At 47.1% G+C, this 27,431-nt stretch overlaps 1 protein-coding gene across 2 annotated transcripts; it reads right to left on the bottom strand.

The window, feature by feature from the left end:
- Window positions 1–12: 12 nt before the first annotated feature.
- ANXA4 (annexin A4) lies at window positions 13–27,431 on the bottom strand. 2 transcript variants are annotated; one of them, XM_067540345.1, is made up of 13 exons: window positions 27,335–27,431; window positions 16,618–16,674; window positions 15,783–15,870; window positions 14,497–14,591; window positions 11,612–11,725; window positions 10,167–10,257; window positions 7,898–7,977; window positions 6,878–6,934; window positions 6,276–6,369; window positions 5,434–5,529; window positions 4,216–4,274; window positions 3,749–3,871; window positions 13–1,582 (listed from the first exon to the last, which is right to left on the bottom strand). In XM_067540345.1, exons 2-13 carry the CDS (start codon window positions 16,624–16,626, stop codon window positions 1,523–1,525), a joined length of 966 nt encoding a protein of 321 aa, XP_067396446.1. In that variant the 5' UTR covers window positions 16,627–16,674; window positions 27,335–27,431; the 3' UTR covers window positions 13–1,522. The 2 variants fall into 2 exon arrangements, with proteins under 2 accessions (XP_067396446.1, XP_067396445.1); XM_067540344.1 differs by lacking the exon at window positions 27,335–27,431 and adding an exon at window positions 22,584–22,658.

Below are 27,431 nucleotides of genomic sequence, written 5' to 3'. Positions count from 1 at the left end.
TCCATTCTGCTGCTTCCCCTACAATGGAGATCCCATTTTCACATGGGGGAGGAGGGGGACACCAGGGGCCAAAACTACTACTGAAACAAAGGATCTTCCTGTGGGAGTCTTGACTTTAGCTGATCTGAGGGGAGTTGTGGACAGGTCTCCTTCCCACCCTTATTTTGCAAGGGGAATAAACTCCATTTCTCCCCTCTTCTGGTAATGTGAGGGAATCTCCAAGGGAATCATTGCAGACTTCCTTGCTCCAAGGACCCTTCACTGGGTTGTGCTATAGGAGGGGGCAGGCTCCGTCATGCTTTGGAGAGGCAGCTCATGTGAATTTGTAGGAGGAGTGAGAAAACACAAGCCTAGATCAAACATTGCAATGCACCTTCGCTATTTCATCTCTTTCAGAAAAGACATCTTTTGTAAGTCAAAGTAAAGAAATGATTGGTTTATTACATTGAAAAAGTGAGCACCGGCCAGCAAGCCATTTTTATGGTAAAGCCTGAGAGTACCTGTGAACCTGCTGTAGTGATAAGGCTGAATGGTTTCTTCTTACTAAGCAGCAGACTGCCACAGTGCTTGACAGTAGAGGACATACCAGTATAACTACATTGGTTAAGTCACACCCCGAACCAACAGTTATATTCATACAACATGTACGTGCGTAGAATAGACCTAAGGCTACTGGAGTTTCTCATTCGCCACTTGTGAATTATACGCTGCTCCTCTCCTCTGATCTATGTACACAAATAGCCATAGTGATGTGGAATGTTGATCGTTTGCTTCTAACAAAGGCCACGTTTAGACCTAGACACGCCCTGCATTTTAGAATAACGATTTTCTTTGTGTTGGAATATATGCAGAGAAATAAAGCTTGTTTTCTGTCCTCTTCCCACATGGATGGTGTTAATATTTTCCTGTGAAGAGTCTTATACATTCTGTGCCTAAGCCTGCTTCAGATGATCAGTAAGTTCAATGCGGTGGGTTGGCCTTTTAAGTCACAAGGCTTCTAGAACTGTTCGTGCAGTGGATGCAGACAGATCAAGTTACAGTAGCGTTAAGGCTTTGGTTCAACTCTTCCCCCATTTCCACTTATTTCCCAGGGAATGTACAAGTGGGCAGAATCTGGCCTTCTGTTATACAATGCAGTTGCATGAGTGTGACAACAGAGATGTGAGCTTGGTAAGAAATGAGGATGCAATAGCTTCCTAACAGAACCTTGCTCCGCAACTGTAGAATGGAGTTTAAGACTCTAGAAAATATCTAGTGCTCCTGTTTCTCCAAACAGGGCTTCAAGAAGTCCTTCCAAAGCCTGCTGGGAGAAGTAATTCAGACAGGGGGTTCTGCATTGGACACTAGTGAAAGGTTTGCCTGACTTTGGTTCACCATTGCATATTCTAAGTAATAAAAGCATATAATAAGAGTCAATTGTCACCAACTAGCCTAAATCAATTCTCATAGCAATATTTGAAAAAAATAATCTTGTGATCTATTTCTCCTCTCTCCTTGCCAATAAGCTGTACATGGACATGGTTTAGTCTTCACCACCACAGAGCAAGAGTAGGGCTTTCCTATAGTCTCCTGAAGTATCTCCCTGAAAGAAAGAAAGAAAGAAAAAAAAAAAGACATGATTAGACGTGCAACAAATGTTCTAAGAAAAGGCTGTACGCTGTCCGGTATCATTTACACCCGTTTGAGATGGTTGTACGAGTTGTGCCTATGAGATTTTGTATTTCTTTGCCAATTTAAAGTTTGATAACGTTGAAGATGCACCTTTCATCCCAGAGCACTGGACACACATTGATCATGTACAATGACACACTGGCCATCACTAAAAGGCAACCATCTGTGGGGCGGAGTGTAGGAGCTCTTACAGTGCACAACAACATCCCACAACCATTTTAAGACAAAGCTAATACTTTAGCCAACTGAAAATGCAAAGTTTATTAACACAAAAATCAAGCAACAAGGATCAATCAAATGAGAAATCATGGCAGTATTAAAAGATGAAATCCAACTACAGGAGTTCTTTGAGACAAAAAAAAGCTGCCCATTAACCCTTTGAGGAATCCAAGCCAATGTTTCTAAGATGGTTTAGTTTATGGTATAGAAGGTTGACAAGTAAGTGTCCTCTCACCAAAAGTCATTAAGCTTTGCTTCAAATCCAAATCGCAGAGTGGTGAGGGCAGAAATCTTGGTTGGATAGCCAGTATAAAGGAGCTAAATGGTGTTATTAAGAACTCATCACAAAACCAGTCAGCTTAGCATTACTGGAAAACTGTTAAACAATCCTGACTTCAAAATGTGTAGGGTAGTGCCAGCCAGGATTAGTAACTGGGTGAAAATTTAAAATACAGGGCAATAAAGTTTTCATTTTGCGGGGTTTGAGATGGACCCAATTTTTCAAACTTTTTGGAAGTTTTCTGAATTTCTTTTCTGATTTTTTCCACTTATTGTGTGTTTTCTCCTCCTTCCTTTTCCCTTGTCATTTAAAAAAAAAAATGATTTTTTTGAATGCCTGGACAGAAAAGCTGTTCAGGAAAAATAGCTTCTTATTTGAAAAGTGTCAACCAGTCACTAATCAGAATAGAGGGGCAAAGTGATGGGTGCTGTGTGCAGCAAGACCATGCTAGATGGTAGTCCATGCCATGGCGTGCCTGAGGCAGTGTTATTCAGTCTCTCTTCCGTGAACTCTGAAGTCAGTCACAAATTGAAACCAAAATATGCCATGGGCATCATCTAGTCATGTTATACAACCTTCCGCAGTTTAGAAGTACTGAGTACACCAGACTCTGACAGAGCTAGGTCGATGCAAGAATTCTTCCGTGAATATAGCTACTGCCCCTTGAGGAGATGACTACCTGCACTACAGGAGAACCCCTCTCATCTCATTAGTGAGTGTCTACATTATAGACATAGCCCACTCTGGCAATGTAAACTGGACTGTAACTGTGTTTTATTACACGCACTTGTGGTGCCTTTACCCTGCCAGACTAGTGCAAAGAGTTCTTTGTGTAAGTGAGAATCAGGCTTGTTATGACTTAGTTATTCTAGGCTTACCTGAGGTCTTTAGAGGGAGAGAGAGAAATTGTCCATCTAAGGAAGTCAGATGCTTTGATTAAGGAGGTTTTGCTCAGCCACATGATTTTTGTTTGGCCAGTTGTAAGAACAAGGAGCGCGCAATGAAATAAAGCCAGTCTCTAGGAGGCTGCATCCCATCTTTCAGATAAAATCTAATTAAAAGTCAAACTTTCTAAAAAAAAATATATATAGGTCAAGGGCAGGCTGCCAATAAACTAACACATCCGTGTCCTAGTGTTAGCTGATCTGTAGAGAAGTAGGCTGGAATCTTTCAAAGGAGCCTAAAGGATTTAGGCACTTACAGTATGTCTACACTGCCAAAAAAAAAAAAAGCAATAGACAAACAAAAAAACCCAGACAAACAAACAACAAAACCCCATGGCAGCATGTCTCAGAGCCCAGGTCTATAGACTCAGACTCATGCTATAGTACTAAAAACAGCAGTGTAGACATACTTTGGGCTCTGAACCTGGGGAGGGGCGTGGGTCTCAGAGCCCAGTGGGAATATCTACACTGCTATTGTTAATAGCATGTAGCATGAGCCCTAGTCTGTAGATCTGGGCTCGGAGACTTGCTGCTGTAGGATTTTTTTTTTTTTTTTTTGGTGTTGGCAGTGTAGACCTGCGCTTAGTCTCCCTTTGCCAATCCCAGTCTTGGTTTCTAGGAAAGGAAAGCTTACCTGGATGAAAGAGTGGAGAGATTTCCCATACATCCTCTTGAATTCATGCTTGATATCCAACATGTCAATTTCACAGCGCGACACCATCACTCGAATGAGTGTATCGTCATTTGTTCCTAAACCCTACAGAAAAAAGCAAACCTTGTACAAATATTGTGCATTATAGATAAATCATGGTTAACGGTCAAAGTTTAATCCATGGTTTCTGAGTGGGAAACACGATTCTGAATTAGCCCAAAGCATTTTGCATTAAGTGTGACAGAGCTCCCTATTTCCAGCACGTAATGGGGAAATGCCAGTTTTGTCCCTTAATAGAGGAGGAGAAGAAAGCCAGGAACTGCTTGGGTTACTGCCCTCCTTCCACTCCCCCATCCTCAGGCAGTATTAAATCCAGCTGCTATTTATTTTAGTATGCCTCTAGATTTAACTGAGGAGGGAAAAAACACATACACACAAAAGCGACATACCTTCATGGAATAGTATAATCTTTCAGCAAAGTATGCGTGTTTATTCCTTACGCATTTTACTGTGAAGAGAAAAGAACAAGGGAGATTTTCCAAATCTTTAAGTTTCAAGGCTGCAATTACTGCTTAAAGCTCCCATGGGATGTGTCTGGGCGGTCACTGGGGGATACAGAGGTCTGTCTGCAGATCCATTTGTAGAATCGAGACCAAAATGTGCACATCCTTGACTGCTAGCCCAAGAAGCTCCAAGGTATGGACTTAGAGGCCACTGGACAAGTTGATAAACACAGCAAGGACAATGTAAAAGGAAGAGCCCCTCCAAATTAACCTGAAGTTTTGTCCATTGCAGTACAGCAAATTGTTTAAAATTTCAATGCTCTTCGATAAGCGTCAGCACCATTAGCACCTGGTGGCAAAGGTAAATAATGAGATAGTGGAAGCAGTGGACCTCTTGCCCTCTTGTTCACGGCCACTTGTTGAATTTAAAAGGGGGTAAAACAGTGTTATCTATACCAAGAATGGAGACAGTAAGGCCATGTTTACACTTACAAGCTTACAGCAGCACATCTGTACTGATATAGCAGTGCCGCTGTAAAAGCATTTGTGTAGCTGCGTTACACCAATAAAACCAGCTTAACGAGGGGCTGTAGCTATGCTGGCAGGAGAGCATCTCTTACTGACACTGCGTTGTGCACACGAGTGCTTATGCCGGCAAAACTTATGTCCCTCGGGGGGGGGGGGGTGTTTTTTCACACCCCCCTGAGCAACAAAAGTGTTACCAACGTAAGAGCTATTATAGACATGGCCTGTCATCAACAAAACGTGTCCATTGCAGTGGCTCTGCTGAGTGGGCAAGAGACACAGCATCGCTAAGGATGGATGTCTCACTATATGCCAAGGTGAAGCAAGCCTAATACTTTAGATAAAACACCTTTGTCTCCTGCAGTGGGGAAAGTGATTTTAACTCAATGGTCACACACTTTGTTGCTTTGAAAAGCCAAGCACATTGCACAAACCAGGGGCTCCTTGCATTCCACCCCCTCCCCACTGCCACCCTCCCATTCCCTTATATTTCAGGGACTACCTATGGATTTTAAGTGAACCAAGCTTCAGCTCTGCAGCTTCTGAGCTCAAGACTGACATAAGGCATCCTTTTCCATTCCACACCCCAGTGATCTGTTGAGTAACTCAACAATTCTAAATTTAAACCAGAATACTCACCCACAGCTAATAAGACATCTTCAAGATCCCCCGACATCTCAGATTTAATGCTTTCTGTAATGTCCTTCTTAGTGATCCTTTTGTATTCATCAAAGACTGGAAAAGAAAACATACTAATGAAAAGTCATCCAGCAAGATTCGTTGGTGCAGTCTATAAAGAATTAACCGCCAAGGATCAGCTTGCCAGACCACGCAGCTGAGTACTTTGTATGCACATTCTGCCTTTATTATTTAAGTTGTAGACAATTGCGATTGCCCTGGAAACCATTCCGTTTATTTTCATTTTAATTATAATCTGTTTTCTAATTGGTCAGTCAATAATCGCTGGTAACAATCTCATGAATTCCTACTTAATGGTGTCGAGTTGAGTGGCTTAGCTTACCCATTCGGTTCAACATTCTGCCACAAGGGGGAGGTTTGCCTTTTCACCAGTGGTATCTGCAAGAGCCACTGATAAGATCACTACAGGCTGTGGTTTGAGGACATCTGAGCCAGCAGAATGGTGCCTGTATTTCTGTCCTGTAGGGGGAATGTGGGCAAGAAACTTGCTCCTGAACACCTATCCTCGGTAACTGTCCCAATGTACTAACTCTGGTTTAAAGGTTGGAGTACAGCTGATCCATACAAATTCATTCTGGTCTCTCTAGAGTTCCTTTTAAGCTCACAAGGGCAGGTGTCTGTATTAAAATACTCTGAAGTAGATACATAAGACCAGACTCCTGCACAGGAGGATGCCTTTGGGAAGGGTCCCTACCTATGTGCCAAGAGACATTTAAGAACATGAAAAAGGTGCCTTAAAAAAAAAAAAAAAAAGCATCCCAGAAAACTGCTGAGAATCTTACCCTTTAATAGATGATTTCGGTTTCTTGAACAGAGGATAGTCACGAATTGTTCCTCATTTGTCCCCACCTTCTTCTCCCCAGCTTCATACAAGCACTAGAAAGAATCAAGCACATGAAGTAAGGGTTAGCCCAAAATCTCAAGTAAAGCCACAGAGCTTGGGTTTTGAACTCTCCCTGATGTTTGGGTGTGGCTGGATCTGGACCGATCTCTAACTTGCATATATTCAAGCCAGCGGGAGAGCAACAAATGTAGACCAACTTCAGAACCCACTCATCGAAACGTTGGCTGCTGTTGACTAAGAAGAGAATTATTAATAATGATACCTCGCTCTTATATAGACTTTTCATCAGCAGATCTCAAAGTGCCTTCCAAAAAGATCAGTCTCATTATCCCATTTTACATGCGGGGAAACTGAGGCACAGAGCAGTGCAGTGACATGTCCAAGGTCACCCAACAGCAGAGCCAAGATCCCCTGGATCCCAGTCCAGTGCACTACAAACATGCCATTAATATGGCTGTCCTTTAAAAACTGATGAATGGAAGGACAAACACCCACAGTGGTGGGGCAGATTTTTCTTAAAGAGTGCAAAGAGCTACAGACCTGAGCATCTTGCCGGGCACGGTCTTCATCCACATGGTATCCCTCGTCCCTGTTTCCCTGCAGAAACGCAAGTGTTAGATTCAGCCTTTCACAGTGGCTCATGGAATAGCTTGGCACAAGCTTCCCGTTTGAAACAAATGATCAAGCATATACAATGAGGATCTATTTAGAATGCAGTTGCAATTGTGCAATAGACTGTTGCAAGAGGGATGGTGCAGAAGGCTCAATGAAATATTACTTAAGGGCCTGATTTTAAGAGGGGCGGAGGATTCAACTCCTTCTGATGTCAGTTGGAGCCATGGACCCTAGTAACACACACAGACCCAGATTCCACCCCTGCCCGGAGCAGCCTGCCCTTCAGGTCAGACCAATGCAATACATCGGATACTAGCTGAAATGCAAGGTGGCATGGAGACAGTCCTGGAGAAGATCAGTGGGGGAAGGCTGTGCATAGGATGCATAGGGAGGCTGTTCCAAACCTGAGGGCTGGGGATAAAGAGAGTAAATTGCAAAGCAGAAAGTGGAAGAAGGAACCAGAAGAAAGGAAGGGTCGGTATAATAATTTAATACAATTGGCCTGATCTCTTTTACACTGGTGTAACTCCACTTACTTCCATTGTGCTACTCCTGACCTACCTACCTAAGAGAGAGGAGAATCAAGCATTCTTGGGAACTATAGCGAGACCTTATCACTGAAACAAGGTGCATTTTTAGGGCTTGTCAACACGTATAGTGCTGCAGCTGTAGCACTTTAGTAAAGACGCTACTATGCTGACGGGAGAGCCCCTCCTGTTGGCGTAGGTAATTCACCTCTGCAAGAGAGAGGCCCTCCCGTCAACATAGCACTGTCTATACTGGGGGGTTAGGCTGGTATAACTGTCAAGCAGGGGTGTGATTTTTCACCCCCCCCCCCCAAACAATGTAGTTATACCGATGTAAGTCTGTAGCCTAGACCTGGCCTTAGAGGATTTGCTTAACAAAGCAACAAGAGAAAGACTGTTTTTCTTAAACTGGACTTACTGTAGCTAGAGACACCAGCACTCTCCGGAACATGGAAGATGTATCTGAGTGAATGTCCTTTTCAAGGGTAGTTCCATATTCTAGCAAGAAAGCACAGACATACACATATGCTTGCTTTTAATAAAGAGCAAGTTCTGCACTTACACACTATTCATCTTAAAAAAGTCTTCTACGTATCCAACCGTGACCTAGTTTATGTCTGGATTATGCATCTTCCCTTCAATTTCTGAACCTGCCTTCCTAGGAAATCCCGGCTTTTTTGAAGTCAGTGGGAGTTTAGCCATTGATGGTTGCCAAGAATTCACCCTCTGTGTTTGGACAAGCCTTAAGTCTTTGTCTACTGAGGATAATTAACCAGGCGCACTAGGTCACAATCAATTGAAAGGCAGACAGAAAGCAGCTATTGCAACATCCAGTCGCTTGCTCTGACTACAACACTTTCTAGTTTTGCAAGATTTCTTGCTGATTGTTCAGTTACTGGTTGGTTGAAACACTAGCCACTAGGAGCTATCTGAGAAATCTTCTGGCGTGGATAACATGCCATTTAGGATAAACTTTTTAAAGCCAGAGTGGGTTGCTTTTAATTTTTTTTTCCTTTTGTTTTTGTGAGGGGAGCTTTCACAAATATCTTGTATCGCTAGAGCAACACAAATAGAGCATCTAGTATTTAGCCGATGACAATACAAACAGGGGAAAAGACATTAGCTGATTGGGAAATTTAAATCTTTAGACAAGAGACAGTTTATGGGGTCAGGAGAAGGTGAGAATTTCTCTAGCTTCTTCTGCCAACAAGAATCTTAGGAAAATTTGGTTCAGGCAAGGACCCCTAAACTAGGGGTGTAAAGATCGTTTTTAAAAGTACCCATTTAAAACGGTTAAAATTATATCAGTTAACCATTTAATTGTTATCAAGTGCACAATCTACCCCACGTATATATTATCTTTATCAAGTGTCTTTACTAACAAAAAATAGACAGCCCCCCCCCACACACCCTTCCTTACCCCCCTCAGGAAATTCCCCCACACCCCGCCCCTTCCCATCAGCCCCTGGGGTAGCACCCCCAGCTCGGCTCCGTGGCGGACCCCCCATCTCGGACCCGTGGTCCCCGGTGCTCTGCACCGCCTGCATCAGGGCCTCAGCCTCCCTGGGCAACAATCCGCCACAGCCCAATGCCGTCACCATGGAGACCGAGAGCGCGCGCTGCCACTCGGGTCTGGGCGTGAGGCAGCCGCTGGGAGCGCAGGAACCCGTGCGCACCCAGCCTGGCTTCTCTCCCTCCCCCCAATCTCTTTTAACTGTTAACTGCAATATATCAACGGTAAGACTAAGACTTATCGGTTAACCGTGTAATATTTTACGTCCCTACCCCAAACACAGATTTCACTTTAAGCCTATTGTCACAGGTCAGGTAAATTGCACCTGTGTTCCCCCTCCACGGTCCGTTAAGGGCACCGGCTCCCGGCTCCCCAGCCTTGGGTGGAGAAGAGCGTCTCTCTCCCTCCTGACAGGGTTTTTCCAGGCTGCACAGCTCCCTGCCTACACTGTGAGTTCCTCTGAAAACCAGCCTGCCTCAACTGGCCTCCATCTGCATTTTGCCTTCTCCTCTGAAGCTACGAACAGTGGTAATTGCCCACAGTTGTAAGTTACCACTTGGCTTTTCCTAAGCAAGCACATTTATTCTGAAGGTGTTAAAAACAGTACGAGTTCCTCTACACATGCTAAAAATCTTACTCAGTCATTCATCAGTCTTATGGGGCCTCATAATGCCTTCCAACCCCTCCCAGGAAAGATTGGGGTCCCCCTTAGACAAAGTCCTGTCCATTTGCTGGATCAGAAACAAGGTCCTGAGTCACTTTAAACTCAGGCTATTTATCCAAAAGTCCTTTCTTTGTCTGTGGGTCTCTGAAGAATCGAGTCTGATGCAGCATATGCAAGTGTCTCCAGCTTGTGGTATCTCTCTGGAAGTGTTACAACCGGAGTGAATTTGCCTAATCACCTCCCACTGTTCTTAGTTCCTGTCAGGCTGTGGTCATCCTCCCCCACGGGATACAATGATACATAATACAGTGAGGTCTCTCAAAGATATTACAGCACATTACCATATCTGTTACACATGTGCTTAATTTCCACTGATTTCAGTGAGACTTAAGCACATGCCGAAACGCTTTCCTGAATCCGGGCCGTAGTTAGGACCTCTTGCAAGCTCCCCTCGTACAGGTTATTCTCAGTGAACTAACAATATAGCTCCTCATAATTTATACTACGTACGACGTTTGTAGGTCTCGTTGATGTGCCGGATTTCTTCACCAGAACGAGAAGCCAGAATTTCAATCAGGCAGCCCTCATCTGTGCCCGCCCCCTAAATGTGGAACAGAGAAACAGGATGAAAACGGCTTACATTCTACCGGCAAATGGAGGCACAGTGGTGGCAACACATTCAACTCTCTTGAGTAATAGTGCAGGATCTGATGAGCACTCCCCCACTGTCTGGGTAAGTCACAATGTCTCTGCTTTGGTTTCACCGTTGGTTAAATGGGGATAAGGTATGTACTTCATGCAATGAGGTGATGGTTGTTTGTAGAGTTGGGTGTCTCACGAAAGGTTTTAAGATTGCAAAAAAATGTCCCATTCTGCATCAGGATGAAACTGAGACCTTTTGAGATTTTTTGCAAAGAAGCAGAGAGACAGGGACACCCTGGGGAGACCCAGCTTCAAGTCCCTGTCATGTGTGATTCACACCAGAAACTTAATCCTGAGTCTCCTACATCTGAGATGGGTGCCTTAACCCCCCAGGTTATTGCTCACCAGGAATTCCACGGTGAATCTGAGGAACCTTTTCATCCAAGCAGACCCTTCCCCCCAAAAATATTTGGTTTTGACAAGTCTGCACTTTCCAACAAAAAAAGTTTTGTTAAAAAGCTCCCAACCAGATTTAGTTGTTTGTACAGTGCTTTGAAGTGCTATATAAATGGTATGTTATCAAAGGCTAAAAGTAGAACTGGGTTCAAAAAAGAACTAGATAAGTTCCTGTAGGATTGGTCCATCCGTGGCTATTAGCCAAGATGGTCAGGAATGCAACCCCATACTCGGGGCATCCTTAAACCTCTGGCTTCCAGAAGCTGGGCCTGGATGACAGGGGATGGATCACTTGAAATTGCCCTGTCCTGTTCCTTCCTTCCTTCCTTCCATCTTGCACCAGCTACTGTCACTAGACAGGTTACTGGGTTAGATGGACCACTGGTCTGACTCAGTTTGGTGGTTCTTATGTTCTTATTAGTGCATAGACAGTGTACCTCTTTCAGTGCTAATTCCAATTTTGCAAAAAGGTAGCTGGATAAAGGACTATGAAATGGCCCTTAGTATGAAAGTAATTCATATTGCAGCTTTTAACAATCTAGTTTTCTTATACCCAACAAATCACCACAAGTTTATTTTCTTACTGCACAGTAGAATACAATGGAAGGACACAGTTAGTCCAGAAGGTGTAAAAATGTTTGCAAATTAAATGCACATCTTCTTCAGGTTCTTATACAACCCTCACTAGCTTAGTATCAGAGAGCACCTTCCAGAATTGCATTAAGTGACATGCATGACCGACACCCTGTCACATGTTCTTTCTTCCTCCCTGGAGAGAAGCTGCATGGGGAATGTTTAATTCTTGCCACATATTGAACTCAGTGGTGTTTTGGAAACATCAGTGAAGATTTACCAACCTTCATGGCCCTGTTCAATTCCTGCACATCGTACAGTGTGATGGGAGTCATCAGTCCAACAATCACCTTCTCAAAATTCCCACTCAGCTCTGACTTCAAATCAGCAATCAAATCCTAGAGAGCCAGGGAGAGTGGAAAACAGCCATAAGAACAAAAAGCCCCACTCCTTTATACAGAACTCCTGGCTGAATTCCAGCTTTGGTAATTACAGCATATCCGATCTACCTCCTGCTCTGCATTCAGATAGTTCAGTAGTTAGGGCACTAGCCTAGGACTTGGGAGACCAGATTCAATTCCTTGCTTCACCACACACTGCATGGTCTTGGGCAAGCGGCTTAGGTCAGATCTACACTTCAACCTGAGGTTGACCTAGCTATGTTGCTCAGAGATTTGAAAAATTCACACCCGAGAGATTTTGTTAAACCATCCTAAGCCCCGGTGTAGACACGGCTAGGTTGGCGGAAGAATTCATCCCTTGACCTAATTACTGTCTCTCAAGGGGGTAGATTAACAACAGCAATGGAAAAACCCATTCTGTTGCTGCGGCTAGTGTCTATGCTATGGCACTAGAGGGGCACAGCTGCAGTGCTGTAGCATCTGTCACGTAGCCACAGCCGCAGTCTCTCTGGGTTTAGCTCCCCAGCTCAAAGCCAGGGTCACAGCACTGCCCTGCCTCCCAGGGGTGTCATGGGAATAAACGCATTCAAGATTATGAAGCGTTGTGAGATCTACTGACGAATAACACTATGTAAGAGATTGGTTTGGGAATGATAATAATATCTGAGAGACTGTTTTTCACATCCTCCTACAACACCATCCATGCCTGATTTTAGCAGCTTCGCCATTCACTTCTTTGCCTGGGTGTTTAACATTTCTGTCTAAAGCCATTTCCGTACCACGTTTTTCTTTTAATCACTGGGGGGATAGGCAGAGACGAACGTAGGCAGCAACTTAGGGTTAGTTTACACTTTATCTATGCCAGTATAATTAAAGTGTTCCAAACCTCTCCTCCTCCCCCTTCCTCCCTGAGTGGGAATGCAGTTAGACCAGTATAAAAGGTGCTTAGTCCAGTACAGCTGTTTCTGGTTCAGTAAGCAAAGGTTACTTTTATACTGTAAGCTCTTTGGGACATGGACCATATTTTTAGTCTGTGTTTGTACAGCACCTAGCGTAATGGAGTCATGGTCCATGACTGAGGCTCCTAAGTGCTACAATAATACAAATTAATGATAATACTGGCATGACTGAGTCTACACTACAGTGTACGCTGGCACAGATATCAATAAAAAATACATCTAAAGGATGTAAATATGCCAGTATGCGTGGACCAGGCCTTAGAATAATTTCTCGGTCGGCTTTGTAAGGCCGACTATCATTTTGGAAGCCCCCCGAAGAGACTTCACCTCTTGGTGCCTCATTTTATTCATCTAAGCTGAATACAATAACATACACCGACCTTGCTAGGGTGTGATGAAGGCTGATTCATGAATGGGTTTTTAAAAGGCTTTGGGATCCTCAGATGAAAGGCCCCATATAATAGCAGGAGGCATTTAAAAAAATAAAAATAAAAATCAACCACCCAACACAAAAAAAGCACCTTTAAACAGGTCACTGCAACGTGACCCTTATTTGGAAACTGGGCTAGTTTTCTTCATGCTTGTCACACTCTTTGAAGCCTGGAATCAGACTGCTGCTGTGCTTAGCTGATTTGTGAACACACTGAAGGTTTGGTAGCCTTAAGCTAAACTAGTAGAAACATAAAATATATGGTATTAAATTGCAGTTAATGCTAAATTGTTGAAAAGCACCATTTATTTGCTTGTTAATGGATGGGACATGAAGGGTAGGGTATAGTGGGGTGAATTACCTGGTGTGCAAGTGACTATTAAGGTAGATCAATAGTTCACCCTGCCCTGAGTTTATTAGCAGCTGCCTCACTGAACTAGGCAGTGAACAGCTCTGTTTCACTGTAACCACTTTCTTTATGGGGATCAGCAGCAAGTGCTCAGAATGTTTACACAAGATAAAAGGAAAGGTTCTAATTTCAGGTTAAGTTAACTGATTCCGTCATTAACCCTTCAGAGCCAGGGATCTGGACATTCACCGGCTCTTCTCGCCATGGGTATAGGCCAGACGTTCAAAGAGGATCCACCCTTTTGGAATGTTCAGCTTACGCTCCAGAGCCCGCTGGGCATCCGGCGCGCCAGCAGCTCCCCCTGACTTCAGTTCTGGGGTTGTTAGCACTCAGCACCTCTGAAGTCAAAGGTCAAAATAAAAAAACACAACTCTGAACCCTTCAAGTTAGTGGATGCTTGATAATTTGGGCTTTAAGGCCTGATCCAAAGCCTGCTAAACTCTAGGAGTGTCTCTCCATTGACTTCAGTGGTCAATGCATAAGGCACTAAGTCCCTACACAGAAGTTATATGGCAGAAGAGTCCATAAGCAAGGGCAGAACAGAATCATAGCTTAGCCATTCTCTCTGAACAGCGGGGTACAACTTGAATGGTCACCATACGATTCTTAGTAACCAATTGTGCCAAGAGTCATAGGAAAAGTCACGTGCAATATGATCTCAGATATGATTCACTACATCAGCATCATGTGGTATTAAGGATCCTCCACTAGATGGCATAAAGGCAAGCGGGTAGATAAGATTGCTTGACCAAATTTCTGGTGGATAATCCTTCGGTGGATACCCTACAATTTTCTTTGAATGAGCAGTTGCCTTGCAAGTGAAGAGATTACAGTGAGCTTTATGCTAAGGTCAACAAAAGCTTTGTCTTGCCTCTCCACAGCTGAATGGGGGAAGTCATCAATTTTCCAGCCAAATCATGTAGTCCAGGAATTGTCTAGATCATAATCATCAAATTCAGAAGTTACGTACCCTGCCAATAGTGGATTTATAGGTGATTACAATTTGCTGACGTTGGGACAGATTCCTGTTGACCAGGATATCGATGATGGCATCTTCATCTGTACCTGGGAGAGACAGAGGAAAGCCAGCCAGGCTGTTAATATTATAAATAAGTATTAATTTTGAAGCAGGCAACTCAGCTGACTTACCAGGTGTGACACAAGGCATTTTTTATTCCTTCTAAAACCTGATTTTCTATGGCACTTGGCAACTAGCACTGAATCATGTGTGATGGCTAACATCTTGGCCAACATATCGGAGATTGAACCGGAGACCCTATAGCTACTACAGCTTTCTCTAGAAAGACAAAGGTCCCTGGCTGGGGCTGTAACAGACTCCTATCCCCTGTGGATTGGCAGAGAGGAAGACCTATAACTCTCACTTGTCAGTGGGTTAACCGCTTTCTTTAGCATCCCCTCGTTAGGAATGGATTTTGTCATGAGCTCCAGCCATACCACCTTGGGCTGAGAGTCAGTCTGATCTCAGAAGTGGGGCCAACAGCTGGAAAACAGCTATATGCTTCCGTGGGCACTGACAGTTTACAGGACAGCACTCTTCCCCCAGAGGCAGCACCCTAATAGGGTGTTGGGAGCCCCATATTCCATGAGAGACAATGCACCAGCTGATTAAGGACAGTCTTGAGGGTTAAAGACCGGACTTAGAACTAGGTTCGATTCCCAGCCGTGCCACAGATCTCCTGGGCGACTTTGGACTGAATTACTGGATCCCTCTCCGTGCCTTAGCTCCCCCATCTGTAGAATGACGATAATGGTGCCTCCTTAGTTCGCAGGCGTGTTGTGGGGATAGATTCATTATCAACGTGTGAGTGAGCCGTGGAGATACTATAGCGATAGTGATCAAACATCCAGAAAAACAAACAAAAAAAACCCACCCACTTCCTGGCAGGGTGAGGCAGTGCTGTCCTTTCCCAATCTGGAGGTGACATACTGCCCCTTTAAATACCCCCTGCTCAGACAGTGTTACATTGAAATTCCTTCCACTTGGCTAGTGTTCTTTATTTGTGCCTACGCTGCTTTGTTATATGCTGCATAACAGCTGCCCTGTTCCACTCCAGAAGCAGCTGCATTTCATGAGTGGATGAAGTGATCCCCATCTCCTGTTTGTAGAGAGCTTTGGGGCAGGAGTCAGTAGAGAAACATGAACTACCAAACTTTTGCTCTAGTGAGCTATATGACATGAAGGATGCTGGCACTCTGAGGCAAGAGGGTTAGTCATAAAAATAAATACAAACTCACCAAGGCCCTTCATGGCCTTCCTTAGTTTATGTGCATCTTCCTCAGCACTGAACCCCAATGCTGCCTTGATTGTGCCCCGGTATCCAGTCTAAATACACAGAACATCAATTGTTAAAGACAGAACCAGAGAAAAATACATGAAAAATCCCAGTTATACGTAGATATCCTGGGGAGGGACCAGTTACAAAACTGAGGAGTGAGTTTGTGTTTCGATATAATGCTGTACAGCAGGTTACATAAGAACGGCCATACTGGGTCAGACCAATGGTCCGTCTAGCCCTGTAAGCTGTCTTGTGACAGTGGCCAATGCCAGATGCTTCAGAGGGAATGAACAGAACAGGGGAATTATCAATGAGGCACCTGACATTGAAATGAATAGGAGTCAGGTGCCTAAATACCTTTGAGGGTCTGGTCCTTAGTGCCTAAGCAGAAGCTATCTGACAAGAGGAGCAAAATGGTGTAGCTTAGACATTTTCAATGAGTAGCTGGATACAACCTGGATTGGCGCCGTAGAAGTCTTAGGAACCAATTGTGCTTAGCGTCATAGGACTATATGACCTCTTAACGTCTCCCTTCCAGCCTTACATTTCTAGGAGGCAATAGCGAAACTCACTGACTTTGGTAGATAAATAAATCACTGAAGTTAACCCGCATTTTAGTATGATGAAGCAGGCGGCAATGAATCCTTCCCGGTGTGGCAGGCACCGCTCGCCCTCTTCCTGTTACATCACTTACCCAAGTGAGTAAATATCATTGCACTGATGAGATAAATGCGGTCAATACAGACCCTGAGGCTGCCTAGCACAGCATGGTACCTGGACGCAAACACACTCACCTTTGCCATGATATTCAGTTAATCTTTTACAGTCAAGGTCCGCAAACAGATGGCTATCTACAATAAAAAAGAGGAAGCGCTCACAGAAAGGAAGGGCCCTAGAAAATAATTGACAGAATTCACCCTTTCTGCCTCTACCCAGAGATGACTTAAGTTAATGGGGATGGTTCTTGACACTGTAAAGAAATAAGATAACTGTTTCATGCTCTGAAGCCAAAGGCAGTAACTCAGTGGCATACCGAGGGGAGGGGGGCGAGGGAGGCCATGCCCCCGGGCACCAGCCTGGGGGGGGCGCGGGCCAGGCCCTTGGAGGAGGAGCCACCCCCGCTGTCGCAGGTGGCCAGGGTCTGCCGGGCTTTAACATCCCCGGCCAACCCCAGCCTGCCAGCGGCTGAGGGCTCCCGCTGCGGGAACAACCGTCCTCCCAGCCCCTCTGCCCCCACACTGGGCGCAAGGAGGGAGCCGCAGGGACCCCGGCCATGCAGGGGCCAGCCAGCCAAAGGCAGGCCTCCAGGGCAGAGCCTGTCATGCCACTCCCCTGCCCCCTCCCCAGCCGCCGGACGGCCTGGGGGCATCTGCCCCTGTCATTCCCGCTCCCCGCCAGGGACCCACAGTACGCCACGGTAGTAACTGTCCACCAACACTCTTGTTACAATGGATTACCTTCATCTCTGAGATAACTACTACCGTCTGAGTTGCACTGAACAAACAACTATCATTAACAGTCAAACACTGATTAAGAATCATAGCAATACTTACCACATTTAGATATCTATAGATATCCATTTCAAATATCAAATTGATCCACTTATACTGGTTTCCTAGGACTAAAGAGGCTGGGATTGTCCGAGAAACCTAAGGGATTTGAAATTTCATTTAGGAGTTACGTGCTTAATTCCGTTTGGTCTCTCTGACAATCCTACCTTTAATGCCAGCAATTTACAGTAGAACCTCATTAATTCACCCTAATAAGCTCTTTTGGGTAAGGACTGTCTTTTTAGTTCTGTGTTTGTACAGCACCTAGCACAATGGGGGTCCTGATCCATGACTGGGGCTCCTAGGTGTTACTGCAACACAAAATAATAAATAATAATGAATGGGAGATCTGTCACCTGAGTGACTTAGGGTACATCTACACTGCAAAAAATAAAATAAAAATATAAAAACCCGCAAGAGTGAGCCTCAGAACCTAGGCCAACTGACTCAGGCTCCAGCTATGGGGCTAAAAATAGCAGTTCTTGCTGGGGCTGGAGCCTGGGCTCTGAGACCCACACACCTCGGAGGGTTTCCGACGTGGGCTCCAAGCGGAGCAGGGATGTCTACACTGCTATTTTTAGCCCCACAGCACAAGCCCATGTCAGCTGACCCAGGCTCTGAGACTCGCTGTTGTGGGGTTATTTTTTTCGGTAGGGTACGTGACCATTTAGGGGCCTAAATCCCATTTTCAAAAATGACATGGACACTTAAGGAGCCTGAGTAAAATCAACTTTCAATGTAATGCATTCTCTGCATTGAAAGACAATGGGAGTTAGGACCCTAAATGGGTCTTGGGAGCCTAAATCATTTAGGTCTTTTGAAAATTTTATCTGTTATGTCCATGTCTTGCTTGTTATGGGATGCCTGAATCTCAAACTCATTTGTATAGGTTTAAATATAAGGCAATTAACTTTCCGAGAATAAAACTAAATCCTAGCTAGTAGGTCATAGGATTTTATAATTCTGTTTTTATCACAATGGCCATTTCTAGTGCAGTCTCTGGACTGGATTCCCCATTGGCTCAAGTCTCGTACAGTTGTATGTAATGGATTTGGAGCTGCCTATAATAATATATGAATGCTGCCCGTTCTGTGTTTGGCTGACTGGTATAAGTGGGGGTTAGTGTGTGAATTCAAGGGCTTAATTCAAGAAGGGGTCTGGCTGCATGGATGGGATGCAGGAAAGGAGACACTGGCTTCAGATGGCTGACACTTGGGTCATGCAGGTCCCATTCGCTTTGAATTTTTACCTCCACACTCTGCTTAGCTCAACAATCCCAGCTTGTAACTGGGGTGGGGGGGGGGGGTGTCCAAACAAAGAACTATGGCTCAATAAAAAGGACAGAAGGAGAGAGAGAGATCTTGGGGAGCAGGTTAACACCACGATCCCAGAGGCTAGGGGCCTGGCTCAGATCCTGTGTCAGATGACCTGTGTCTATAGTTTTCAAAGTCCTTTCTCTTATGTTTTGCTTTGTTCCTACTGCTGAGATTAAACAATCCTTTGGTTTAAGGAAGGCTCTTAGGGGTCACCGTATTCATTGTTGGTCACAAGTTCCCAAGGGGAAGAACCCAGTCAGACTGGCTGGGTAATCGTGGCTGGCACACAGGGTGCTGCTGTAGTCTGGGATCCAGACTAAGAGTGGGAGAATCATCTGATTCCACACACACACACACGCACACGCACGCACGCACACGCACGCACACGCACGCACAGAGGAAGGGGGCAGAAGTGCAGCTAGCCCTGCAAGTGTGACAATACACAGCTGTACAAAGTGGATATACAATGCCACCATTCACATCAGGTAACTTCTTAGATCTGCTTTGCACTCCACAAGGTGCAAGGCGGCAGAAAATCAGGATCATTTGATGGCAATGGCTTAATTAGTCTGGAAGAGGGAAAAATGAAGTCTATTGTAGAGTTAATCTCTATACTGTCAGGGCAGTACACAGACAGACAAAGATCGTTAGGGCAGTGCACAGACAAAGACTGTTTTTCTCTCAACTGACACAGGCTGCCCACAGAGCCAGCGCCACAGGGCCAATGATCACGCAGGACAAAAACCTTCAGAGATTTTTGCATGAGAATGAAAACAGATGAATGAAACCCATGACAGAAGAGAATTAATTTATCCACAGTTTCCAGATTTAAATAAGCCCCTCTCCAAGTCTTATTGGTTAAACACACGTAGGCCCCCACTCTGGAAGTTCGGAGTCATAGTGACTTCACCTTTCAATGTTAGCAATCTGGAGCCCGATTCTCCAGTGACCTGTGTAGTTAATGTATATTGGTATAAAGTGGCTGTCGACTGCTCCCACTGATTTGGTAACACTCACTTTGCCCTGGTGTGCGTGACTACACAAAGTGCAGAGCAGTGGAGAGTCAAGCCCCTGACATCCTTTTCACTGTTCTGCCCACATGCATTTATTTTGCATTGTGCAGGTGGAGAGGAATCAGCGGAGTCAGTTTCACTTTGGTTAAATCAATTTCACTTTCAGTCCCTGGGCTGCAAATCTTTCAGGGAGAAAATGGAAATGTTGGTTTTTGTTTTAAGTCACCATTTCCATGAATTTTAAAAGTAAATTGAGGGAAATTTTCGACTGCTATTGGTTTTGCAAGACCAAAAAGCTAGACGAAGAGCCTGATTTGAATGGCCTTCATCTCTTTTAGCAAGACATTAATTAAATACCACAATTTAGAAGTTCCACGGACGTTTTTCCGCCTCCGCTGTGCTGATCAAGTTGTTTGTATCCTGAAGTAGGAGTAACACAGATATTTGTGTTCAAATTGACTAGAGAAATAACAAAGGAGAATTTTTCTTATATAAACAAGGAGACAGAGAGAAGACAGCCTAAAAACAAATGAGGTGACACTAAAAACAGAGGAAGAGACATGCCCACCGCATTCAGGGCAGCTGCTCCTAACAGCTCCCACTGAAATTTATTGTCCTCTTTTAGAACCTTCAGAGACACTGCCTGGAATCTAACTTGGTCTGTAACAGGTTGCTCGAGTCCCTTCTGAATGATTTTTAACTCTGTCTGAAATGATCCAGACTCAGGCCTGAAGCAAATAAAAGCTAGAGGACAAATCCTGCTGTCTTTGGGCCTGATTCACCATTTCCACCAGTGAACAGTGGGTGTAAAATGCTACCAGATCAGAATGGAAGCCCGGTCCATCCATTCTGCACTGCTGTAATTGAAAACACAAGGTATAGGTTTATTAGTGATTCAGGCCCTGTATTCAGTCAAAGTTCTCACTGAACTCCAGTCCTCTTGAACTCAATGGACCCAGTTCTCCATTCCCCTGCACGGATATAAATCAGGAGTGACTCAATCAAAGCTAATGGCTTAAATAGTTATGAGAGGACGACCAGCCCCAATGGAAAATTTGTCTGAAAAACAATGGTAGGTTTTAGGACCTAGTAAATAAAGGATAAAATCCAGCACAGCACTGTGTGATAGCTCCCCCCACCAAACACAGATGTTTTGCTGTTCAGCCTGAATTTTTAAATTCCACCCTCACTGTCCCACCGAAAAGATATCAGGAATGCCATAATCTTTGCATCCCCAAAGGCAATATTTGCAGTTCCACGGAAGCCCTAAGCCTGATCCTGTAAATTCTTTTGTCCCTGCTTAATGGTATACTATCATGAGCATTCCCATTGAAGTCAAAGTAGCTACGTGCTTAAGTGTTTGCAGGATTGGGGCCATAGGGTGCAGACCCCCAGAACCTGCAATCAGATCCACTCACAGCAATTGTATGCATGTCAGCATAGCCCTCCTTAACATATATGCAGGAGTCCACACAAGCCAATCCAGCTGCAGGATTAGCATATAGAATTTTAAAGGAAAGAAAGTAGTTGTAGGGTGTGTGTTGAGATCTCGGACTTACCGAGAATCGCACACACACACTTAGCAGCTTGTCTACACAGTGAAATTGACCTGAACAGCTACTGTGGAACAAGCTGTTCTATTCCAGACAGGGTGGGTGAGGCAATATCTTTTATTGGACCGACTTCTGCTGGTGCAGGAGACAAGTTTTGGAGCGACACAGAGCTCTTCTTCAGACACTCATTCCTGAACAAGAGTGTCCACACGGCAGTTATCTTGGAATAGCTATTGTACCTTAAAGTCACACCCAACCTTATTCCAGAATAACTTCCCCATATAGACAAACCCTTTTAAAGAGGAGAAGTATGCGCTGAAAGCTAGAAACCTGCATTTTACTCCTATGACTGCATTTTGTTGAACGTGTAAGTCAATGAATTAGAGCAGGAATTTCTGCTGTGCCGTTAGGGCTTGGCCTGAGGTTTGCAATGGAAACGCTCTCAGGGATCAGCTACCTGGAAGAGCAGATGCAGGATTTGCTTGACGGGTTCTTGCCTGCAATATCCACCTCTTCCCAGAGACAGCCCGCCCCCTCCATCCCAAGCTGGCTCTGCTACAACTAACTGCTTCCTATGCACTGGGCCATTCCCCTCCGGCTTTGGATGCTGTCATTCCTGGATGATTTCATCGCGTTCAGTAGGAGTGACGCCAGATTCACACTGGTGTAAGGGAGAGAAGAATCTGGCCCGCAGCTCCCTTCTCCTTCCCACAGCTCAAGCCTTCCAGCCCCGCCCCACACACTCAGCTCACTGGAAGCAGCCCTGGGTGCGTCCCTGCTCATTCCTTCTCCCCACCCGCTTCCCTTCTCCACAGCCTGCCAGTGCCATTCCCGGGCTGCAGGTGTGGGTGGGGCGGGGGGGAGATAAAGCAAACTCTTCACCCTCCAGCAGTGGGACGAGGGTGGAGGCTGAGAGTCGTTCAGCGTCCTCTTTCCCATGGCTTAGGGCCCGGCCCTGCGATCGCCCTTCCGCCCGTGTGGCCAGCGGAGAGGGGGAGCCCACCAGAGCCCCGCGCCCCCGGACTGTGCGCCCCTGACACCCGTGCGCCCCTGGCGCATTGGCACCGCGGGCCAGGCTGTGCGCTCCCCTCCGAGCGCTCACTACCGGAGGAAGGGACCCGTGCGCTCCCACCCCCAAGGGCCCCTAGGGCGTAGGATCCGGACCCCCGAGCCCCGGCACTGGGGGAAGAGGGGCTGGAGAGCCGCCCTGGCGCGTTTGGAAAGCAGGAGTTCCACGTGGCGCGCTGGGGAGCGCACCGGCGGGAGACGCGACCCCTAGCTCCCCAGTGATCCTGCGGGGGGATCTGCCTGGAAAATGGGCCACTCACCCGCTGCCCAGAGGCCGTGACTCCTGCTCCGCTGCTCTCCGAACCGCGGGGTGAGGCTAAGCACGAGACAGCCTCGCTGGCTAGGCACATAAGGGCAGGACACGCCCTGTCTCGGGGGTGGGGCTTGCACTGGGCTGGGAGTTTTGGATTGCAGGCCTTGGAAAATAACCTGTCACTCATGAGTTCCACCTTCACTCGGGGGAGGGTGGGCAGCCAGAGAACGCCCGCCAGCTTCCTGGAGCCATGCACTTTTTTCCCAATGTGCATAACTTTGCACGGATTGTAAACTTTTGGGGGGCAGAGATCATCTTTTTTTGTTCAGTGTTTGTACAGCATTTAGCACAGTAGGCTCCTGGTTCATGAACTGGGCTCTGTACAAATAATAATGACATAATCTAGCTAGCTCTCATTTGTGTGTATTGCCTCCAGGGTTGCCAACTGTCCATAAATTTACAGATAGTCAGTAAAAAAAAATGTACAATTTTAACACTGTCCGTAAACCTGTCAATAAATGAAAATGTCCAAGAAATTGGGTAGAAATAAAACATTGTATATTGACACTGATTGTCGTCGTTCAGCATCACTTCTTGTATCATAAAACTACGCTGAGCATGACTTTATCAATTTCCTGTTTTCTATTATTGCATACGTCCGTGCTTCTCTTGACCTGCTGCTCACAAACAGGGAAGATTTGGTGGGGGAAGTAGAAGTGGGTGGCAACCTAGGCAGCAGTGACCATGAGATGGTCGAGTTCAGGATCCTGACAAAAGGAAGAAAGCAGAACAGCAGGATACAGACCATGGACTTCAAAAAAGCAGACTTTGACTCCCTCAGGGAACTGATGGGCAGGATTCCCTGGGAGGCTAATATGAGGGGGAAAGGAACCCAAGAGAGCTGGCTGTATTTTAAAGAGACCTTATTGAGGGCACAGGAGCAAACCATCCCGATGTGCAGAAAGAATAGCAAATACGGTAGGCGTCCAGCTTGGCTTAACAAAGAAGTCTTTGGCGAACTTCAATGCAAAAAAGAAGCTTACAAGAAGTGGAAGCTTGGTCAGATGACTAGGGAGGATTATAAAAATACCGCTCGATCATGCAGGAATGAAATCAGAAAGGCCAAAGCACAATTGGAGTTGCAGCTAGCAGGGGACGTGAAGGGGAACAAGAAGGGTTTCTATAGGTATGTGACCAACAAGAGGAAGATTAGGGGAAGTGTGGGCCCCTTACAGAATGGGGGAGGCAGTCTAGTGATGGAGGATGTGGAGAAAGCTGAGATACTCAATGCCTTTTTTGCCTCTGTCTTCACAGACAAGATCAGCTCTCAGACTGCTGCACTGGGTGGCACAGAATGGGAAGGAGGTGAACATCCCGCAGTGCTGAAGGAACGGGTTCAAGACTATTTAGAAGGATTGGACATACATAAGTCCATGGGGCCGGATGCAATGCACCCGAGGGTGCTGATGGAATTGGCTGAGGTGATTTCAGAGCCATTGGCTATTATCTTTGAAAGCTCATGGCAACAGGGGAGGTCCCTGAGGACTGGGAAAAAGCAAATCTAGTGCCCATCTTCAAAAAAGGGAGGAAAGAGGATCCAGGGAACTACAGACCGGTCAGCCTCACTTCAATCCCTGGAAAAATCATGGAGCAGGTCCTTAAGGAATCCATGTTAAGGCACTTGGAAGAGAGGAAGGTGATCAGGAACAGTCAACATGGATTCACCAAGGGCAAGTCATGCCTGACCAACCTGATTGCTTTCTATGATGAAGTGACAGGCTCTGTGGATGTAGGGAAGGCGGTGGATGTGATATACCTTGACTTTAGCAAAGCTTTTGATACTCTCTCTCACAGTATTCTTATCAGCAAGTTAAAGAAGTATGGGTTGGATGAATGGACTATAAAATGGATCGAGAACTGGCTAGAGCATAGGGCTCAACGAGTAGTGATCAATGGCTCCATGTCTAGCTGGCAGCCGGTCACAAGCGGAGATCCCCAGGGGTTGGTCCTGGAGCCGGTTTTGTTCAACATCTTCATTAATGATCTGGAGGATGGGGTAGATTGCACCCTCAGCAAGTTTGCAGATGACACTAAGCTGGGGGAGTGGTAGATACCCTGGAAGGTAGGGATAGGATACAGAAGGACCTAAACAAACTGGAGGATTGGGCCAAAAGTAATCTAATGAGGTTCAACAAAGAAAAGTGCAGAGTCCTCCACTTAGGAAGGAAGAATGCCATGCACAGCTATAGACTGAGGGAGGATTTGCTAGCAGCCTTTATCTATCTGAAAGCGGGTTCCAGGGAGGATGGAGCTAGGCTGTTCTCAGTGGTGGCAGATGACAGAACAAGGAGCAACGGTCTCAAGTTGCAGGGGGGGAGGTCTAGGTTGGACATTAGGAAAAAGTTTTTCACTAGGCGGGTGGTGAAGCACTGGAATGGGTTACCTGGGGAGGTGGTGGAATTTCCATCTTTAGAGGTTTTTAAGCTGAGGCTTGACAAAGCCCTGGCTGGGATGATATAGCTGAGGTTAGTCCTGCTTTGAGCAGGGGGTTGGACTAGATACCTCCTGAGGTCCCTGCCAACTCTAATATTCTATGATTCTGTGATTCTACTGGGGCCACCCCTAGTGTGTTTCTGTGGCAGGGACCAGCTGCTCCGGTGATGGGCAGCGGCAGCACCCCCCGAGTGGACAGTCACTGCTGGAGAACAGTAACCGAGCAGAGTTGCCCAGCTGGCCCCATGGAGACTCCAGTCTTACCCCACAGACATTGGCTGGGGATTTCCAGGGGAGGGCGGCAGAGCCCGGGGGCAAAGGCTCGGGGTCTCGCTCACAGAAGGAGTCGCAGCCATTTCCCTTTGTCCATGTTGGTTGTTTTTAAATGTATTTGCAGTTTCCCGGACGCACAAAGCGGAACGGGACTCGCCTTTCACACGTACGCGGCTCAGAAAGAAAGGGCAGTGAGAGGCCAGGAAAACGAACCAGAGAAAGCAGGGGAGAGGGGGAAATTCATCAACGAGCCACCAGCACTGGGGGCCGGACGAACGGCTCGGCTCCTGGGCCCTCCAGCTACGGCGGGAGCGGTTTGCCCGCCAAGGCCATGCAAAAGCCCGATCTTCCCGGCCGCGCGCAGAGCGCCCGTGTCAATACCACAGCAAAAGCAGCGAGAGCCAGACGGGAACGCCTGCTGCCGGTGCGGCTCGGGAGGCGGCGTGGACGCGCAGGCCACGGCCCCTCTGGCTTTGCTGCCTCAGCCACTGCAGGCAGCCCCGCGCCTCGGGAGCCCCCCTTCTCCTTTCATGGGCGGCCAATGCCCCCTGCCCACCCCTGAAAGATCAGAGGGAAAAGGGGGCGGGAGGTGAGAGTAAAGCGAGGCGCAAAGCGGGCTCTCCTGGCTGCAGCAGCAGCAGCTTGCACCCAGGGGGTTTTGGAGACGGGGTGTGTGGGAATGGATGCCCCCCTTGTTGTCCCCCTGTGCTGGTCCACGCCAGGAGGGGGTCACCGGCTTGGGCAGGGAACAACCCCCCAGGGCACCCTCTTCTGAGCCATGGCCAGACGGGGGAGCAGGCTGTCCCGGGCAGTGCCCTCTGGCGGGGGGGGGTGATGCTGGGCAAAGCCCAGACCCTTGGGTGGGACTGGCCTCAACCACCCGCCTCCCCCCTATTGCCCTGCTCTCCTAATCTAAAGTGCTTCCCATGCTGGGGCCCCTGCCCTGCTCTTGGTCCCACGACCCTTCTGTCACTGGAGCGGGTCCACCCCATGGCGTCACTGCCAGGGGGCAGGCAGGGATCCCCCTTTCCCCCCCAGGTGCTCAGCTCAGTGCTGGGGGTGAGCAGAGATACACCCCCCCCCCCCCCCCGTGAGAGCCTCACTACACCTATCAGGCAAACTCCCAGCCCCCTGCCAGCCCGCCGGGCTCCCAGTCACTGGGCCCTGGCAGCAGCTGGCAGAGCAAAAGGGGGCGAGGGCGGCCGCGCTTCGGTGCAGACGGCAGGAGCCCTGCCCGCCCCTGAGCCATGCTGCCTGCCTCGGTGACACCCTCACGCACGCCGCGCCAAGGCTCCAGCTCTGGGCCTGGAGGGGCGGCACCACCCACTCCAAGGAGTTAGTAATGGGGCCAGCAAGAGCAAGGGGGAGGTGCTGGGGCCGGTTTTGTTCAACATCTTCATGAATGAACTGCAGGGTGGGGTGGATGCACCTTCTGTGAGTGCACAGCTGACACTAAGCTGGGGGGAGTGGTAGATACGCTGGAGGCAGGGACAGGATACAGAGGGACCTAGACAAATTGGAGGATTGGGCCAAAAGAAATGTGATGAGGTTCAACAAGGACAAGTGCAGAGTCCTGCACCTAGGACGGAAGAATCCCATGCACAGCTACAGACTGGGGACCGACGAGCTAGGCAGCAGTTCTGCAGAAAAGGACCTGGGGTTACAGTGGATAAGAAGCTGGGTAGGAGTCAGCAGTGTGCCCTGGTTGCCAAGAAGGCTAATAGCATATTGGGCTGCATTAGTAGGAGCATTGCCAGCAGATGGAGGGACGTGATTATTCCCCTCTATTCAGTGCTGGGGAGGCCGCATTTGGAGTATTGTGTCCAGTTTTGGGCCCCCACTACAAAAAGGATGTGGACAAGTTGGAGAGAGTCCAGCAGAGGGCAACAGAGTCCAGCAGGCTGGGGCTCGGGGCGCCCAGTTTTCCAGCCAGGGACCCCAAACCACCCCCCTCCCCAGCCCTCGCCCAGTCGGGCTCCCTCCGGGACTTACCTGCTGCTGGCAGCCTGGGGGCGGAGGGAGCCTGGCTCGCGGGGCAGGGGGGGGGGGGCGCTGCAGGCGGGGTGGCCCCAGCCCCCAGGTGAGCGCA

This window comes from Emydura macquarii, unplaced genomic scaffold (genome assembly GCF_026122565.2).
Source record: "Emydura macquarii macquarii isolate MOO-44397 ecotype Brisbane River unplaced genomic scaffold, CSIRO-AGI_Emac_v2 contig_573, whole genome shotgun sequence".
Classification (NCBI taxonomy): Eukaryota; Metazoa; Chordata; order Testudines; family Chelidae; genus Emydura; species Emydura macquarii.
Note: the sequence above shows the minus strand (reverse complement) of the source record. Positions and strands in the feature narration are given on the sequence as shown.